The following is a 20,549-nucleotide window of genomic DNA, read 5'->3' on the forward strand; positions in this document are numbered from 1 at the left end:
AGTGAAATATGAAAACAATGATCTGTCCATGTGGCTTGTAAAGCCTCTCATCAGTTGGAATACAATAACTTTTGCATAGATTATGGTAGAGACATTTTTCTTTTTTCCTATGATTACAGACATGTGCAGGGATCACCAAAATTATTTATAGCATGCTAGATCACACAGAACCTAAAAGGTACACTTTCAAATTTAAGTTCATAAAAAAAATACAAAAAGCGCCTCTTTTTTAGGTGTTTATTATAACACAGACGACATATACAGTTATTTTAAACACTTTCAATATATATATATATATATTTTTTTTTTTGAAAATTCAAAGGGTTTTCTTTAAAATGATACCAAATTTTTGCATTTACACCTCTGCATGTGGATTTGGGAAGCTTTTAAATTTGGGTAGGCAAAATCCAGGCGGAAATCCCAAAATAGCAGCAGAGTTTAACTAGTTAAAAGAAAGAAAGTTATTTAAAAGACAGAAAGTTATTTAAACTGACCACTAGATGTCATGGAAGTTTAAAATAAATTTTCTGAAAAATATATTATTAAATTTTAAAAATATATTATTAAATTTTCTTTTTTGAAAAGAATTTTGTTGATGTCTGATAAGGGGTTTATTAATGTTCAAGGTTGTGAAGATGAATAATATTCAAACTGCAAAAAATAAGGGGGAACTTAATAAAAACAACACACAGTTATTATTTTTGTTTTGTAATACAGCAGTCTGCAAAAATACTGGACCTGATAATTAAACCATAGAATAACAGTTCCCAGATTATTGTGTATTAAATGGATTTGGTGTTAGCAGTTCAGATATTACTAAAATGAATGCACTTGTGTTTACAGGTAAGTGTGCATCAAGTTGACTGAAGTGTTGCACTGCAAAAACTTTACACTTGCACTGAAGTGTTTCGCAGTTTGGCAGGTTACTGGTTGTCAAAATGTTATTTATAGGTTATATTTTGATAGTCTTGGTAAATTTAGTAAAATTAACTTTTTACATTTGCTTTTCTTTTTCACTTTCTAAACGTGGTTGTGTTTTTTTAATCTTTCCAAAGATTGAGCTGATCAGTAATACTTTGTTTTATTTACAGAGACATGCTCGGGGACTTTTGAATACAGGGTTGTTGTTGTAAATATATAAGTGAAAATAAAACCTTTCATTTCATTTTCATTCATTCGTTTTCCTTTCGGCTTAGTCCCTTTATTAATCAGGGGTCGTCACAGCAGAATAAACCGCCAACTTGTCCAGCAAGTTTTACACAGCGGATGCACTTCCAGCTGCAACCCATCACTGCGAAACACCCACACACTCTCATTCAAACCGGAGCAAGTTTTTATTTTTAATGATTTAAATTAGTGTAACTCACCACTAGATGTCACCGACGTTTAATTTCAGAGCAGTTTTCCTTTGTGCCTTTCTTGCACATACAATTTTCATTCATTCATTAATTTTCTTGTCGGCTTAGTCCCTTTATTAATCTAGGGTCGCTACAGTGGAATAAACCGCTAACTTATCCAGCACGTTTTTACGCAGAGGATGCCCTTCCAGCCGCAACCCATCTCTGGGAAGCACATACAATTTTAAGTATCTTATTTATTTATTTATTTTGTTTAACAAATGATTATATTTATGTCAGAAAAGAGGTTTGTGGTTGTCAAAAACACACTGTAGGTGAAATGTTGTATTTTACAGAGCAGAAATACACAGGGCTTTTCCAGTCATCAGTTATTTTGTTACCTTTTTTATTTGGGAACTTCTTAACATAAACCAGTAAAAGATCATTGGTGAAGAGGCATTGCACACACACACACACACACACACACACAGCAGTTATATTCGTTTCATTGTGGATGAATACCAGCTCTCAATTGCAATATGCTATCTATTTTAAAATTTACTTTTATGGACTTGATGTAACTGAAAAAGAAGGTTCATTTTATACACAAATTGGTAGAAGATTTATAAATAACAACACAATCGTTTCTATGGCCCAGGATCAGCATGTAACAATCATGTCAAGATACACATAACTATTCAAAGCAACAGACAGAGATCGCATGAATTTAAAATGCAAGACTGTTTGACATTTATAAAATAAAAATCACTTTTAAATGTGAGAAATTAGCTGTGTTTTATAAATCAGCTGATGTTTATAGTTACCTCATTTTGATTTTATTCTGTGTTGCTTTTGGTTTGCTTTCAGAAATGTAATGTATCATTTAGGAAACTCCTGAACTTGAAACAGACACATGTGATACCCAAATGGGTGCTAAGAAGTCCTGGGACTTTTTGATACTTAAATTCTTTTCTTGCGCAGTGTAAATGGGTTTTTATGCATGAACACATTTAGCTGCCTTAATACTTCCATAGGAGAGCTTCTCACAAAGGGGGGCTTCATTTGGGATGAATAATTTAACAAAACCTAGACCTAGAAAACATGTTTGTTTCTCAATAAGATGGCACTTGGAGAAAGAAATTAACTCTATAAATTGTTTGCTGAAATTTCTGTTTCTTGGTCAGTCATATAGTTAGATCATCTGACCTGGCTCTGCTGCTACCTTTGCTGAGACGACTTGAAGATCTTGTTTCCTCTGTTGGTTCTAAATCTAGAGCTACAAGTGGAGCATCTATCATCTCCTCTAAAGCCTCCAAGGCTTTTGATTCTTCAGAATATTCTTCCTTCTCAAGGTCTCCAGTTTTCACAGACTCATCTTCTTGTCTTGACTCTTCCAACTCAGAGCCTTTGACCTCCTGTGGATCTTCTATCCCCAATGATACCTCTTCCTTCCTCAAAGTTTTCAACTGGTTAGTGTCACCTGAAAGTCCTAGAGGTTTATCTAGATCCTCTCCACTTGTATTGACTGCAGTGTCAAGAGGTATATCCTCATTTTCTAAAGGATCGTTCTTATCTATATCTAGACAACAATCTTCTGCATCTTGTAGATCATCTAGAGCTCTGACCTTTTTAATCTCCACTAAATCTTCTAAAACTCCTGAGTCTACTACATCACTTTGAACTCCATCTTCTTTATCATCTACATCACTCTGAGCTTTGTCCCTTCCCATATCCACTTCATCCCCAATAGGCGCTATGTCAGGAAGATTTGATGCTACATTTTCCGCTAAAGCCTCAGACTCTTGTTCTCCTTCAGATATTTTGGACATATCCAGATCGTCAGGATTCACATCATCTAAAGTTTTCACCTCCTCCACAGTGTCCTCATTCACAAAAGGCTCAAGCTCACAAAGTTCTCTCTCTTCATCAGATGCTTCTTCAACCACATCAGGTAAACCCTCTTCCTCCTTCAGCCTTTTGGTTGGAAAGTTGCTATCCTCTGTTTCCCCAATTTCCTGTGAGGTTTCCTTCTCCTCTCCATCTCCTGAAAGGTTTTCCTCTTGTTTTGGCTCAGTATCTACTAAGCTACTCTCTCTTAGCAACTTTTCTTCAGTCACCACTTTCCCTACATCTACATCCAAATTCTCCTCAAGTGAAATTAAATATGTTTCCTCCACGCTTTCCCCTTCTGAATGCTCCTCTAGTACTTCTGGGAGCACTGTTGGAGTTTTTAGACTGTCTACCTCATCTCCTTCCCTAGGCGGCTCTTCAGTTGGGAGCTCTGGTAATGTCTCTGTGACCTGAAGGAAGGAGGGTTGAGTCTCATCGCATATAATTGTCTCCTCTACAGGTGGCGCTGTTGGCAGAATTGCCTCCTGACTGCTTTTCTGCTCCTTCTCCAGCTGAGGTAAGAAGAACTGTCCCTCTTCCATCCCAACCTCAGCTAGTGGATAGATATGAGCCACCTCGTCTTTCTTCTCCTCTTCGAGGCGCCTGTAGCCTTTGGCTTTTTGGACAGGGGTGGTTAGAAGAAACGGTAAACTCCTCTCAGGAGGTCCAAGCGACTCTAACTGTGCTGGAGCTGGTCGGTGGAACACAAAGCGGATCTTCTTCAAGCCGAGGTGGCTAATCTCCACAAAGTTGAGGAACAGTGAAACACAAGCCACTGCAAGCATGAAAATGATGAAGATGGTCTTTTCGGTGGGCCGGGAGACGTAGCAGTCCACTGTGTTAGGGCATGGCCAACGACTGCACTTGTACAAAGGCAGGATGCGGAACCCATAAAGGAAATATTGTCCCACTACAAAGCCTATTTCAAACAGAGCTTTGAAGATGATATGGCAGATGTAGGTGCACAGCAGGGTTCCTTCAAGTCTAAACTTCTTGCTCCCCTTCGTGCTGGTCTCCTTGGCAGTGCGAACGCTTCCTTGATCCATTGCCTGGCGCTCCTCGCAAAGTTCTTGCTGGTGGCTGACCTCAGCTTCTTCCCGCTCCTTTCGTTTCTCCTCCATGTGGATGTAATGGACAGCATGGCCCACGTATACAAGTGAAGGTGTGGATACAAAGATGATCTGTAACACCCATAGGCGAATGTGAGAGATTGGAAAGGCCTCATCATAGCACACATTCTCGCATCCTGGCTGCTGAGTGTTGCACACGTAATCGGACTGCTCGTCTCCCCAGACAAACTCAGCAGCCGTGCCCAGAATTAAAATTCGGAAAATGAATAGTACTGTGAGCCAAACACGACCAATCACAGTTGAATGTTCATTTACTTCCTCCAAAATATTACCCAAGAAGCTCCAGTCTCCCATGGTTGTGTATTAGCTGTGTACAAGAAACATAAATGGGAATTAGGTTGAAACCAGATGATCTGAGTGTTTTATGTAACGTTTACATACAAGGATGTCAAAATACAGTTGATAGATAAGTCTCACTTGCTAAACAAAACTAGACTGAACTGACCATTTACTAAGACCAGGAAACAACTCCGATATTGCCAAAACACATCGCCAATGGGCTCACATTCAACAATATAATCCATCTGCACACCAGGGGCACAAACACAGCAAGGAGAATACAAATGGTCACCTTTGCACAATGTCGGGTCCACTGCAGTCCAGTTCAGTCCGTTGCTCCTGGTGCCCTGTGGGGCGAATTGAACTCCTGTCCCCCAGTCACCCAGACTCTGTCCTCGTCCTTGTCGCACCACTGAGCAGATATGAGCGAATGGGCTATGATGGCTGCCTTTCATGCCTGCCGTAGAGTCTAAGCTGCTAACCAGATGCCCTTTATGCACCAGACCACGAGTGTTGATGCAGAAGACAATAGGATCAACAGACCCGCAGCCAGAGGGGCCACAGGGACAGGACACGGTCCACAAGCCTGAACCAAGAGCACACTTTAAAATAAAATGAAATAAAAATAGGCCTTGAGGTCCACAGCAATGGCAAACTTCATCATGATATGATGATACACGCTGTAGGATGCATCAGATGATGACGACAACAAATTTGTTATTGTCCTACTTCCTCTTCTTTTGACATACAGTAATGAGACTACAAATTGAAGATTTCAGATGCAAAACCTCTAAATTCCATCAATTGTTTCAAAATTAGCTTTTTTTCAGACTCTCATGTGTAGGTTCAGTATTTTCACTTTTATGGCAAAGAACATGTTATCACTTTAAATTGAAATAACTGAAGAAAAACACAGGATGTTTAGAAAAGTGCTAATTTTAGAAGACTATTCCAGACGGCACTTCATCAGACGACTCTTCATATAGTAAAAATAGTCAATGTATTAATTCAACATTTTAGACAACCAAAAAAAAATAATTTTGTTTTGCTTTTATGTTAAATAATGCATATGTAATAAACGTTAAATATCTATTATATAAAGCTTTAAAAATTAAGAGTCCACTTCAAAATGATTGTTTCTCTGCAATTGACATTAAAAGAAAAGTTTACTCCAACATACTCTTTATTTACTCACACTCTGGTGGAGTTTCTTTCTTCTGTTGAATACAAAAGAAGACATTTTGAAGAAAAACAAGTAGGGTGACATGGTTAGCACTGTCACCTCACAGCAAGAAGTTCGCTGGTTCGAGTCCCAGCTGGGTCAGTTGGCATTTCTGTGTGGAGTTTGCATGTTCTCCCCGTGTTCGTGTAGGTTTCCTCCAGGTCCTCCGGTTTCACCCACAAGTGCAAAGGCATGCGCTGTAGGTGAATTGAATAAACTAAATTGTCTGTTGTGTATTAGTAAGCGAATAAGTGTGTATGGGTGTTTCCCAGTACTGGGTTGCAGCTGAAGGGCATCTGCTGTGTAAAACATTTGATGAATGAGTTGGCGATTCATTCCGCTGTTGGCGACCCCTGATGAATAAAGAGACTAAGCTGAAGGAAAATGAATGAATGAATGTAAAACAAGCACTATGGAAATACTATTAAAGTCAATGGTTTCAGGCTCCCAGCTTTTTGTGTTTTTTTTGTTCAACAGAAAAATGAAAGTCAAACTACTTTGGAAAAAGGTAAGCAAATAACATAATAAAAATTTAAATAATGAAATTTTCAGTATTGAGTGAGCTTTCCTTTAATAGTAAGGTGTTTTAAATGTAAAATATTCATGCTTGTTTAATGTTTTATTTTATAATTCATTGATGATGTGTCTCTAGTGTTTCAATCCTTTGCGAAAGGTCAATATGAAATAGTCCCTATTTTTAAATGCTAAATGGGAGAATAAATTATACCTATTAATGGCAAAAACAGAGAACCAATAAAAATTTTGAATTGGTGTCTTTTTAAAATTTATTACAACAAATACTGTTGTAATACTGAACAGTACTGTTTTCAGCACTTGTAATAAGAAATCTTTTAAAACATTACATAATATGTTATGATAATCCATGTGTAGAACCTGGAAACTGTACTATTAACTTTATTACGTCGTTTCACGTTAGGTGGAGCAGCATTTTAGTGTTACACTGTTTGTGTTTCACTCTATGAGTGCAATAGACACAGTAAATTATCAACCCAGAAATCTTCAACAGAATGTTGTTGCTGCACTTTAAGCCAAAAACCTTACGACAACAGTGATATTTCACAAAGCAGACAGCCTTAGGAAATGGTGATAATAAAGCATTGGGGCACACACACATGCAGGAAAGCTGGGTGTTGGAGGTATAAGCTTTAATGGTTTTGTGATAACGGTGCAACAGGGCAGCGCAATGGCATATTTATGATATCGGCCAGGAAGCCCAAACACACATACACACATGGATAAACTTTAACAATACCCTGTTAAATAACTTCCTGCACAGCTGAATCATCGGCCAGACACATTCTTGTCAGTGTTTGTTCACACTAAGATTTTAAACATTACGCAAAGTCCAATATTTAAAGGTCAGAAAATGATTTCAGTCTGAGTTTTTGGGGTTGATTTGCTTAATCGGTTGTCGGGGAGACCCCAAAATTGGTGTTTCCCTAACTGTGGCAGTCCTATCCAAGCACACACACTTAACAGTTGGCAAAACCCTATCAGACTTGGGAATGGTTTATTTAAAGTTCAGGTTTGTTTAGCACTTATCTAAACTGTTGAATTATTGTTGACAGGGGAAACAGTTTGTGCAGCAATTTTTGCAAGGGAAACTTAATGATTGACAGTCAGTGGCCAATGTTTAATGCCACATAGACAAAGAGTTTATAAAGTCGCACAATTCATTGCCACAAATCTGCATAGTATCTCTTATAAACAGTTGACTGGTCTCTGTGTACATTAGGACTAAACATCAAGATAAGGAGAAGAGCACAATTAACTATCTGCTTAATGGAGGACTGAAATCTGTGTCACTTTGTTGTGTTTAATATAATAAGACTATATTAAAATCAAAGCTGGTGGACAAAGTCTTTAAATGTGTCACCATTTAATGTAATTATGATGCCAAATGTTACAATAAACTTTAACACGATGACTCCAAAACTATTATACATAATCAATTGACACATCATAAATTATCTATTTGTCTTCAGATAAAACTAATTGTTTTATTTCATTATGCCATATTTTTATTATGCCATTTGTGAACAATGGTACAATTAGCAAATGTAAATAAGTAGTAATGCAACACATTTAAATAATAATATTCACAGCCTTTTTTTAATTTAGCAAACACCCCAAAAATGTTACATCAGGCCCAAAAGGACTGGTTGCTCTGTAATATTTCATTGTTTTGGAACGGTATACCATGCATTTCGGACCTTGGTAGTTGTGCGCTAGAGGGGTTTGTGTGTTGACATAGTGGACACCCACAGGATAAGCCACACGGGACTGCTGGTGAATAGTGATAGGATGACACAGAAAGACATGATGTCATTCTCGAGCATTGAGCCTATGGAGCATATGCAGTCAGGCGTGAGCTCACATTGTGCCAATGCAGCAGACACCCATGAAGCTGTAACACAACTATCAAATGCTAATCTGCTAACAATACATTTCCTACTCACTTTTAAATGACCTGTTTATACTTAAATGTAAAGGAAAAATATTTTTTTAGATATATAAATTCTCAACCTTGGGTTCATACATTCACTAAAAATCACTTTTATATGATGTTTGCAAACAAAAACTTATTGCATGTTTTAAAGGGATAGTTCACCCAAAAAATGAATAATCACCCATTTATTTACTCAGGCCATCCAAGAAGTAGATGTTTGAATTGAAACTGTGTCCATTAGGGATTCATAAAATGCAAGTCAAAGACTTGGCAAAAAAAAAAGCATATACAGGAGAAACAAAGCTGTATGCTTCCAACTTTGATTCTCTGATCTCGACTCTAATATTTCATATTTTCATAATGTTTAATATATTTTTCACTTAATATACAACTGAACGTTCATGCTCCAGTTTCTGAATTGATGGTAATAAGGTTCCATTTCCTGCACATTTTTGTTTCATTTCTTGGTCTGGGGATGCTGCAGTAGGTTAGGTTGAGGTTTAGCAATGTTATGTGATTATAGAATGAGGTCAGCTGACTGCACAAATATACTGAATCTCCAGGTTATTCCATCAATGTTTTTTTTTCTTTTTTGTTGACATCTGGATATTCCAATAGCAGAATTCATAGGGATTGAATTGTGAAGAAAAAGTTCAACGAGCATGAGATATGATTTCTTTTAAAAATGGATGGGCTACCATAGAGTAACCCTATTGATAGAGAAGACGTAGACCAGTGGTCCGACTCTCTAATCATCAATACAGGATCTTGGTGAAAAATTAATGTAACTATACAGGAATAAATGTTGTGACATTGCAGAAGCCATTGAAGAAATGCACTGGCGTATACATGTCTTAATCCATACCTGGCCATCTTACAGCCCATGCGCTGGACTTCTTTGATTAGCCCATGCATATGAAGTATTTATTTAATTTAAATTCAACTGCTCAAGTTTTCAGGTGTTGCGAGTTGAAAAAAATCTAAACATTTCAGAGTGCCCTGAGTGAACCATGATTCATGTGACAGGAACAACCATGCAGCTTCACACTTTGTATGGAATTACACAGTAATAAAGGTAGACTAATTACCTCAGAAAAACTATTTAACAAATATAGATACAGATCCTCTCTCAGTGATGATCATTACATCACATATCCACCTCACATTCAATCTGACTTTAGTGCACTTGTTCAGCCCAAAACAGGCTAGAATTCTCTGATGAATTGACATTCATGAACGAATGAATGAATAAAAAAATAACTAAGGTGAAGCAATCAAACAAACAACCTTGTGGCATTTATATGAAGTTGATATTGTGACGCTGGTCTTCAACATACTTTTTGTGTGAAACTGATTCTTTTTTTAAACTTTAGAGTTTTTATGAATGTTTGCTGAGCTGTTTTACTTAATGTTAAAACACACACACACACACACACACACACACACACACACACACACACACACACACACAAATGAACTGTGTTAGTCTGGCCCTCTAAAATCACCCCAGAGTCTAATGTAGCCCTTAGGAAAAATGAATGGCCCACTCCTACCTTAATCAAAGTTAGGTGGAATCCATTGACTTGCATATTATATATCACAAAGAATCAGTTTCAGCTTAAAAATTTCTTCAGTGTTTTACTAAAGAAAAAAAAAGCCTAAAGATGTTTAGATGAACTAAGATGAACTTGAAAGAACTTTCCTTTTAGTATCTAAATGCATGTTGTGTATCTCAGAAATAAATACACAATCCAACCCAAGCAAGTTTGACATTTACTGAAATAAGTATGGAATTTGCTTTTTCTAAAACTTCCTCTATTAGCTTCACATGTGCCACTTAAATATCCAACCATTTAAATGTAAGTCAAGGCAATTTCTCACTCTGTATAACATGCAAAATCCCTGAATGAATGCGCACTTCAGCAGTTCTTAGTTGCTAAAAAGATGCTTACTATTACCATTAAAAAGACACTGATGGATGAAGGGACAAAAGACACTAAGATTAAACACAAATGAAAGGTTTTCAACAGTCAAGGAGTCATATTTGTGTGAGTGCTTAATATGCATGCTATAAACCAAGATGCCCAAAATAGAGCCCGCTTTCTAAAGTTGGCCCATGGTAAACTTTGATTTGGCCTGCCATCACATCTGAGAACAGAGGGAGAATGATGGTGATGGTTTCCATATTGTCAATTCTAATTTAATGTAACCCTTTGTTTGTTTTATTGTTAAAAGCTAACGGAAATGAAATGTTTCAATTAAATGGTATAAATTTAATCAGATTTTGTTTAAATGTACATACTTTCACCTGACAATGCAGAGACTTTGGTGAGCAAACCAAGGCAAAGGCAGATTCTGCTTGACCTGTGTATTCAGCATGGAACTCTATGTTTATGCATAAGTTAATGTTTTAAAGTAATGTTTTATATTTATTTTGAAATATTAGGAAATCAATTAGGAAATTACCCATGTCAGTTTGGTATATTTATATATTTAAATTCTCTGTTAGATGTCAATGTGTGATCTTTGGCCCCACATATTACCCAGTGTGCAAGAAATCTCAGTGTTATGTTTGATAAAAACTTACAATTTGACAAACAGATCAGTACTGTCGTAAAATCCTGCTTTCAGACAATTGTCTAAGTAAAGCCATTTTTGTCCCAGAGAAATTTTCAAACGGTGATTCATGCCTTCATAACAACACGTCTGGATTACTGTAACTCTCTCTATTTTGGTATTTCTCAGTATTCTCTTTCTGGTCTACAGCTAGTACAAAATGCGGCTGCTTGACAACTCTCTGACACCCGCAAGTATGAGTCAGTAACTCTAATTTTAGCTGCACTTCACTGGTTACCCATTAAATGCAGAATTAATTTTAAAATTGTATTACTGGTTTACAAAGCCGTCAATAATCTTGCTCCTCAGTATCTTATTGACTTGCTTTGTCCGTATACCCCCTCTCGATCATTAAGATCTTGTGATCTCAATTTACTCATTGTGCCCAGAACATGCCTTAAAAATGAGGTGATCGAGCATTTGCTGTTCCAAAACCCTGAAACACTCTACCAATTCACATTGGAATTCACATATTATTATTATTATTATTATTATCATTATTATTATTAGACTTTCTCCCTCCATTTCTGTGTTAAAGTCTGTTTTAAAGACCTATCTACTTTCTCTCGCTTTTAATACCACTTGATCACTGTTTTATTGCTTTTATTTGTTAAAAGTTTCTTTTATATTCTGCTTCTCTGTCTTTAGTACTCCTGTGTAAAGCACTTTGGTGAACCTTGGTTATTTTTAAATGTACTTTATAAATAATATTGTATTGTATTGTATATTTGGTTTTTGGCCCTTCATACAAAAAAGTTTGGGCACCCATGCTATAAATGAATAAATTTAGAGCTGGTGAAAAGTTAGCCTCCGTTTCATCGTTCAAAACCTCAACCCTGTGTTCACACCTCAAGAGTGTCTCTTCGTTTCTCCTCATTATTCCCAAACTGAGTCTCGCTTCCTGTGGGAACTACATTTTCAGCCCTTTCCAATGATTGTTTAATTAATTTGCCAGAATATACAAACGCATTCTCTTCACTTCCCCCAATGTACAAACAAACCATTCTCACCAATCACAGTTTATACACTTTTTCAGGACATCAGCCTGCGCCAACCTAAACTCTTGATTGAAGTGTGTGTTTGAATGATTACGTGTGCCGGGTTTATGGCTGCATGGAGCAGGTAATTGTTGAGGTCATTGTGCCTGTCGTCCGGTTGTGGTCATAAAGAACACCTCGCTGGGTGTGATGGCTGGCTCTGCCCAGCTGCAATTGTATAAACGACAGGAACAAATGTTGACTTTGGACGGAGGTGAAAGACCTGGCCTTGTCTGTTTTTCCTCTAGACTGACCTGACACACCCTCACCTCTGCTGACCTGCTGATATGCCGGTCTGCCTGTGCAATGCGCCGCAGTGACCTTACTAAATATGAAAATCATGACAACAATATAGCTGTCCACTGAAAACAATGCAGCGGTTATCAAATGGTTTTGCTTATGCTGAACATTCGCTGATGATTGAAATTAGTACCAACATGTTGTGTCTTGTTAAAGTTAACTATTCAGCATTTAGAAATGAGCTTGTCTTTTATGATTCCATCCAGACTGCAATGATTACAGAGTACAATATTATCAAATGTTTACTTGCATTAATAAACCAGTTCACTTGTTAAGTTGTGTTGTATGAAATGCTGTTTCCAGGTCCAAGCCTCTACTCGCTGTCTGGAGATGATGAACAATCTAGTGACACACGTGATACAATCTAGTGACTTTGACTTTGAATCTTTGACTTTTTAAAAATTATGTTTATTGACAGAGGAAACAACAGAACAACAGAACTGTGAAATATTATAATATATTTTTTTCTGACAATATTTTCTCATTCTCTGCCAGACACAGTTTCATTTTAGAGCTGCACGATATTTGGAAAAATCTGATTTGCAATTTTTTACTGTTACTGTAAACTTTATTGTCCCCTTTTGGGACCATTTGTTCTGCAGCGTAATAGATTTACAACCCTTATATCACACCACACACTTAAGACAAACATTAAACAACATTAATAATATTAAAAAACAGCAACTACTTCTTCCCATTAAAATTCAGCAAATCAATCGCACAAGGAACAATTGAAATTTTTAATCTGTTGGTCCTTGCCAAATGGGCCCTATACTGAGATCCTGAGGGAAGTATTTGAAATAAATCAAAAAGAGGATGGAACATATCAATTTAATCTGATGAGCTTTAATTAACGACTGGCTTTCATACAAATAAGATAACCCCCGCACTTACCCCTAATACTTTGCTGCAGGTATTTAAAACTTTATACAGCAAGTTCTTCGGTTTTACTATTAAAGCAAACCAACAAATCCAGGAAAAGGTTCAAATGGATTCTGTATGGGCCTTATAAAATGCCACCATCAGTGTATATCAATATTAAACTTTGTTAAACTCTTTGATGGCCCGTCCTACACAGTCTGTTCATATTTTCTTCTTTCTTTTTTTTTGGTTTAGTCCCTTTATTAATCAGGGACCGCCATAGCGAAATGAACCGTCAATTATCAAGCTTATGTTTTACACATTGGATGCCCTTCCAGCTGCAACCCATTATTGGGAAACACACTCATACACTACGACCAATTTAGCCTGCCCAATTCACCTATAGCGCATGTCTTTGGACTTGGGGAAATCGGAGCACCCGGAGGAAACCTGCCAACTGCCACCAAAGCCAACTGACCCAGCCGATGATAGAACCAGAGACCTTCTTGATGTGAGGCGACAGCGCTACCCACTGTGCCACCCCGTCACCCTTCCATATTTTTATTAAAATTTAATGATCTATCAGTAATAATACCAAGGAACTGGTATTAGGTAATCAGGTGGTTATCAACCATAGTACCTAAAACTATGTCCTGCTTCCGCCGCAAGTGAATGCACATCTCCTTCATTTTCTCTGTGTTCAGCAGTGGTGAAAAGAGTACTGAAAAATCATACTCAAGTAAAAGTTTCACTACTTGCCTAAAAATGTAGTGTGAGTAGAGTAAAAGTATCTGTTGTAAATATTACTCAGAGTATGAGTAAAGGGTAGCCCTTTCAAAAGTACTCAAGAGTACTGAGTAGTGAGTATTACGCTGTATAAAGCTGAATCGATTACATGTAATCTGTGCATGTGTGTGTAAGCGTAACATTCTGTAGTGCATTTAGTTATTGCCCAGCAGGCACACAACATCATAAGACATTAATAATAGGTTAGATTTAGGTTGTGATGTCAGGTGACCAAAATTCAATGGCTAACCAGCGTCTAAGGACAACATTATTTTGATGTCCAATAATGGAGTCAAATGCTGTTGATTTTAGGTTGTGGTAGAAAGTGACCAAAATCATAGACATATGTGTCTAAAAATATAGACACACGATACATTATATACATATGCACACATGATACACCATACATATACACTGAAAGTGACCAAAATCCAACGTCGAGTCAACATCTTAAACCAACATCATATTGACCTCAAATACTGACATTTATTCGTCAGGTATGGCAACCAAAATCCAACATCTGATATAAGTCATAGTGGTAACGTCCAAACAATTTCAAGCTGTGACATCATTAGACGTTGATATTTGGTTGGTTTTAGGTTGAACATTTGTAATTAGTTACTTTACACCACTGCACATGATACATTCTATACATATACACACACATGATACTTTTTATAAATGTGCACACATGAGACACTCATTACATGATACACGCTTATCAGTGCCTGGGATAGAACCCAGGTCTCTAGTGTGAGAGGTAAATCACTTACCCACTGAGCTACTGGAAGTTGACAAATCCAAACACACTATACAGATACAAACATGATACATTCTACACATATAGACACATGACACTCCATACATTTACACACATTTTTACATATACATTTTTCATAAATGATACACTTCATACATATAGACAAACGATACATTCTAAACATATGCACACATAATACACCATACATTTTATACTTATACACACAATACATTCTAAACATATGAACACACATGATACACTCCATACATGATACACTCTTGCCAGCGTCTAGGATAGAACCCAGGTCTCCAGTGTGAGAGGCGAAACACTTACCTACTGAGCTACTGGTAGGTGCTGAACCCAGACACACTGTACATATACACACATGATACCAGGGGTGTAAAGTAACTAATTACAAATAATCAAATTACTGTAATTGAGGAGTTTTTCCTCAGGAATTGTAATTTACTAAGTAGTTTTGTAAGTGTGTACTTTTACTCTCACTTGAGTGCATTTTTAGTGCAGTATCTGTACTTTTATTCCGCTACTTTCCGCTACTAACCTGCAGTCAATACTTTATTTTTTTCTTGTCTATGGGGATTACAAAAATCAGTCTTGTATTAGTGTGTATATGTATAGTGTGTTAGGATTCATCAACTTCCAGATTATATTGTGTCAATATGTATAGAATGTATAATTTGTGTGTATATATATGGAGTGTATGCATATGTATTGAATGTATTGTGTGTATATGTATGGAGTATGTATTAAGTGTATATGTATGGAGTGTATATATGTGAAGTTTCATGTGTGCATATGTATAGAATGTATCGTGTGTCTATATGTATGAAGTATAAAATGTGTGTATGTATATAATGTATCATGAGTGCATATTTATGGAGTGTGTGTATATATGTCTCTGGATTAATCAACTTCCAGTAGCTCAGTGGGTAAGTGATTCACCTCTTACACCAGAGACCCGGGTTCTATCCCAGATGCTGACAAGAGTGTATATATCGTGTGTGTGTGTGTGTGTGTGTGTGTGTGTGTGTGTGTGTGTGTGTGTGTGTGTGTGTGTGTGTGTGTGTGTGTGTGTGTGTGTGTGTGTGTGTGTGTGTGTGTGTGTGTGTGTGTGTGTGTGTGTGTGTGTGTGTGTGTGTGTGTGTGTGTGTGTGTGTGTGTGTGTGTGTGTGTGTGTGTGTGTGTGTGTGTGTGTGTGTGTGTGTGTGTGTGTGTGTGTGTGTGTGTGTGTGTGTGTGTGTGTGTGTGTGTGTGTGTGTGTGTGTGTGTGTGTGTGTGTGTGTGTGTGTGTGTGTGTGTGTGTGTGTGTGTGTGTGTGTGTGTGTGTGTGTGTGTGTGTGTGTGTGTGTGTGTGTGTGTGTGTGTGTGTGTGTGTGTGTGTGTGTGTGTGTGTGTGTGTGTGTGTGTGTGTGTGTGTGTGTGTGTGTGTGTGTGTGTGTGTGTGTGTGTGTGTGTGTGTGTGTGTGTGTGTGTGTGTGTGTGTGTGTGTGTGTGTGTGTGTGTGTGTGTGTGTGTGTGTGTGTGTGTGTGTGTGTGTGTGTGTGTGTGTGTGTGTGTGTGTGTGTGTGTGTGTGTGTGTGTGTGTGTGTGTGTGTGTGTGTGTGTGTGTGTGTGTGTGTGTGTGTGTGTGTGTGTGTGTGTGTGTGTGTGTGTGTGTGTGTGTGTGTGTGTGTGTGTGTGTGTGTGTGTGTGTGTGTGTGTGTGTGTGTGTGTGTGTGTGTGTGTGTGTGTGTGTGTGTGTGTGTGTGTGTGTGTGTGTGTGTGTGTGTGTGTGTGTGTGTGTGTGTGTGTGTGTGTGTGTGTGTGTGTGTGTGTGTGTGTGTGTGTGTGTGTGTGTGTGTGTGTGTGTGTGTGTGTGTGTGTGTGTGTGTGTGTGTGTGTGTGTGTGTGTGTGTGTGTGTGTGTGTGTGTGTGTGTGTGTGTGTGTGTGTGTGTGTGTGTGTGTGTGTGTGTGTGTGTGTGTGTGTGTGTGTGTGTGTGTGTGTGTGTGTGTGTGTGTGTGTGTGTGTGTGTGTGTGTGTGTGTGTGTGTGTGTGTGTGTGTGTGTGTGTGTGTGTGTGTGTGTGTGTGTGTGTGTGTGTGTGTGTGTGTGTGTGTGTGTGTGTGTGTGTGTGTGTGTGTGTGTGTGTGTGTGTGTGTGTGTGTGTGTGTGTGTGTGTGTGTGTGTGTGTGTGTGTGTGTGTGTGTGTGTGTGTGTGTGTGTGTGTGTGTGTGTGTGTGTGTGTGTGTGTGTGTGTGTGTGTGTGTGTGTGTGTGTGTGTGTGTGTGTGTGTGTGTGTGTGTGTGTGTGTGTGTGTGTGTGTGTGTGTGTGTGTGTGTGTGTGTGTGTGTGTGTGTGTGTGTGTGTGTGTGTGTGTGTGTGTGTGTGTGTGTGTGTGTGTGTGTGTGTGTGTGTGTGTGTGTGTGTGTGTGTGTGTGTGTGTGTGTGTGTGTGTGTGTGTGTGTGTGTGTGTGTGTGTGTGTGTGTGTGTGTGTGTGTGTGTGTGTGTGTGTGTGTGTGTGTGTGTGTGTGTGTGTGTGTGTGTGTGTGTGTGTGTGTGTGTGTGTGTGTGTGTGTGTGTGTGTGTGTGTGTGTGTGTGTGTGTGTGTGTGTGTGTGTGTGTGTGTGTGTGTGTGTGTGTGTGTGTGTGTGTGTGTGTGTGTGTGTGTGTGTGTGTGTGTGTGTGTGTGTGTGTGTGTGTGTGTGTGTGTGTGTGTGTGTGTGTGTGTGTGTGTGTGTGTGTGTGTGTGTGTGTGTGTGTGTGTGTGTGTGTGTGTGTGTGTGTGTGTGTGTGTGTGTGTGTGTGTGTGTGTGTGTGTGTGTGTGTGTGTGTGTGTGTGTGTGTGTGTGTGTGTGTGTGTGTGTGTGTGTGTGTGTGTGTGTGTGTGTGTGTGTGTGTGTGTGTGTGTGTGTGTGTGTGTGTGTGTGTGTAGAATGTATCATGTGCCCATATGTATGGTGTGTATGTGTATAGCTATCCCAGAAGCTGGAAAGAGTGTGTGTGTATCATGTGTGCATATGTATAGAATGTGTGTATGTATATAATGTATCGTGTGTATGTATAGAATGTATCATGTGTGTGTGTATAGAATGTCTGTATGTATATATTGTATGGTGTGTGTGTATATGTACAGAATGTATCATGTGTGCACATGCATGGAGTGCATTGTGCGTATGTATGGAGTGTATCATGTGTGCATATGTATGCATTATCTCATGTATGAAGTGTAAATGTATGGTGTATCATGTGTGCATATGTTTGTGTATGTATAGAATGTATCATGTGTGCATATTAAGGGTGGAGCCGAACCCGAATACGGTATTTGGAAAGGCACGAATAGCGTGTTTTTACGAATACTTATTTCGAACAAATACTTGAAAAATTATTTGTATTCGGGAGCAAGAAAAAGCGTTATATCAAAAAGCTGCGTTTCCTCCTGAGACCACAGTGCGTGAGTGAGAGAGAGAGAGAGAGAGAGAGAGAGAGAGAGACGCTCAGTCGGAGGGCGGGGCGGAGGTAAAAGGTCTCTGGCACAGACTTCTCCACAGCAGCAGACAGAGAAGGCTCGGCTGAACGAAAAAAACACTTCTCTGCATCACTATTTTTGTTAAACAGATTTTTGTACCTTAATTGGGTTCCAGATGCAGTTTATAAACTTGTATCGGAGTTTGTTCGGGATTTTCCATTACGCTGCATTTTTGAAGTTTGCAATCGGGTGCTCTGTTTATGCAACGTTAGCTCGGTAATTTAAGACAATAGACTGTTGACAGAGTAACGTTAACGTTCGTTTATAAAGGTTAAACGATGCTTCTTGTGCAGTTGTGTCGAATAGTATGCACTTATGGGAGTTATATGGTACGTCTAAATTACTGTCTTTTGCAGACAGCAAGATATATGCTATAGGCTAGTTAACCTTAGCATAGCTTCCCGTCACTTTTTATTAACTTGAAACTCCTCAAATACATTTGGGCACCATGAAAAAGAGTGAGACTGCTGCTGAGCCATTTCTTGGTCCTCCACCAGTAAAAAAAAAATAAAACTTCATGTTCTTTGTGGAAGCATTTTACAGTCAGTGGTGCTGCAGATAAAACAAAGTGATACTGTATAATGTGTGCAAAAGTGAAATCAGCAGAGGCAGAGATATTAAACATCTGTCAACATCTTCTATGCATAATCATTCATTTTCTTTTCGGCTTAGTCTCTTTATCAATCTGGGGTTGCCACGGTGGAATGAACCACCAACTTATCCAGCATATGTTTTACGTAGTGGCTGCCCTTCCAGCTGCTACCCAGCACTGGGAAACATTCATACACTCTCTTTCACACACATACAATAGGGACAATTTAGCTTACCCAATTCACCTGTATTGCATGTGTTTGAACTGTGACCGGAGCACCCGTAGGAAACCCACACCAACATGGGGAGAACCCAGTCGGAGCTCGAACCAGCAACCTTCTTGCTGTCAGGCGACAGTGCTACTCACTGTGCCACCGCGCAACCTTCTATGTAATGTATTATCACATGCACTAAAAGCATCCTCTCCTGATACTGTCTGTGAACCCCCCACAAGCATCAATCCCCTCAATCAGCCCAGCTATGTTCTGCTAAATCCTCCACAAGCACCAAACCATCAACACAGCCACATTCTGCCCCAGCAAGTCAGTTTCAAACATAAAAAAGTTTAAAAAAATAACTTTGTGTCTTTTTTGTGGCAGGCAGATGATAATCGGACTTGTGTTCCTGTGGAGACCGGTCTTGCCAGGTTTCCTCGGAAGAATGAACTCGGGAGACCACGAGGGCGGAGAACTTGTCCTTTGGAGAATGAGATGCTGCGTTCTTCCTGATGGTCACATGACCTTCACGCGTTTAAATGGTAAATTATTTAAACATTACAGCATTCATACAAAGATTTATTGTTTTCCCCCTTTTAAAAATATATACTCTGCACAATATAAATAAAATATTTATACATATGCACACGATACATTCTAAACATACACACACACACATACTATACATATACACACACATGCAGACATGATACGCTCCATACATATGCACACATGATACATTCTATACATACATACACACACACATGCAGACGTGATACACTCCATATATATGCACACATGATACAATCTATACATACACACACATTCTATCCACACACACGATACACTCCATACATATGCACACATGATACATTCTAAACATACACACACACAACACACTCGATACATATGCACACATGATACATTCTATACATATACACAATACATTCTATTCATATGCACACACAAAATAGACTTCATACATATGCACACATGATACATTCTATACATACACACATATGATACAACATACATCTACACACTCCATACATATAAACATTATACATATACACACACAGACGTGATACACTCCATATATATATGCACACATGATACAATCTATACATACACACACATTCTATACACACACACAGACGTGATACACTCCATATATATATGCACACATGATACAATCTATACATACACACACATTCTATACACACACACACACTCCATACATATGTACACATTATACATTCTAAACATACATACACACAACACACTCGATACATATGCACATGATACATTCTATACATATACACAATACATTCTATTCATATGCACACACATGATACATTTCATACATATGCACACATGATACATTATATACATACACACATATGATACAACATACATCTACACACTCCATACATATACACACATGATACACTTTATACATATACACATGATACATTCTATACAAAAATCACACTTGCCAGCGTTTAGGATAGAACCCGGGTCTCCAGT

At 38.3% G+C, this 20,549-nt stretch overlaps 1 protein-coding gene and 1 long non-coding RNA gene across 2 annotated transcripts; one reads left to right on the plus strand and one right to left on the minus strand.

The window, feature by feature from the left end:
• Positions 1-2,521: 2,521 nt before the first annotated feature.
• Positions 2,522-4,651, minus strand: gja8a (gap junction protein alpha 8 paralog a). Its single transcript, NM_001128350.1, has one exon. The coding sequence runs from the start codon at positions 4,649-4,651 to the stop codon at positions 2,522-2,524; it is 2,130 nt and encodes a 709-aa protein (NP_001121822.1).
• Positions 4,652-14,936: 10,285 nt separating this feature from the next.
• On the plus strand, positions 14,937-19,358 carry LOC141376151 (uncharacterized). The gene is made up of 3 exons (XR_012385495.1): positions 14,937-15,796; positions 17,623-18,008; positions 18,153-19,358. It is a non-coding gene; the product is annotated as an uncharacterized lncRNA (long non-coding RNA).
• The last annotated feature ends 1,191 nt before the right edge of the window (positions 19,359-20,549 follow it).

Source organism: Danio rerio, chromosome 9, assembly GCF_049306965.1.
Source record: "Danio rerio strain Tuebingen ecotype United States chromosome 9, GRCz12tu, whole genome shotgun sequence".
NCBI classification, from domain to species: Eukaryota; Metazoa; Chordata; class Actinopteri; order Cypriniformes; family Danionidae; genus Danio; species Danio rerio.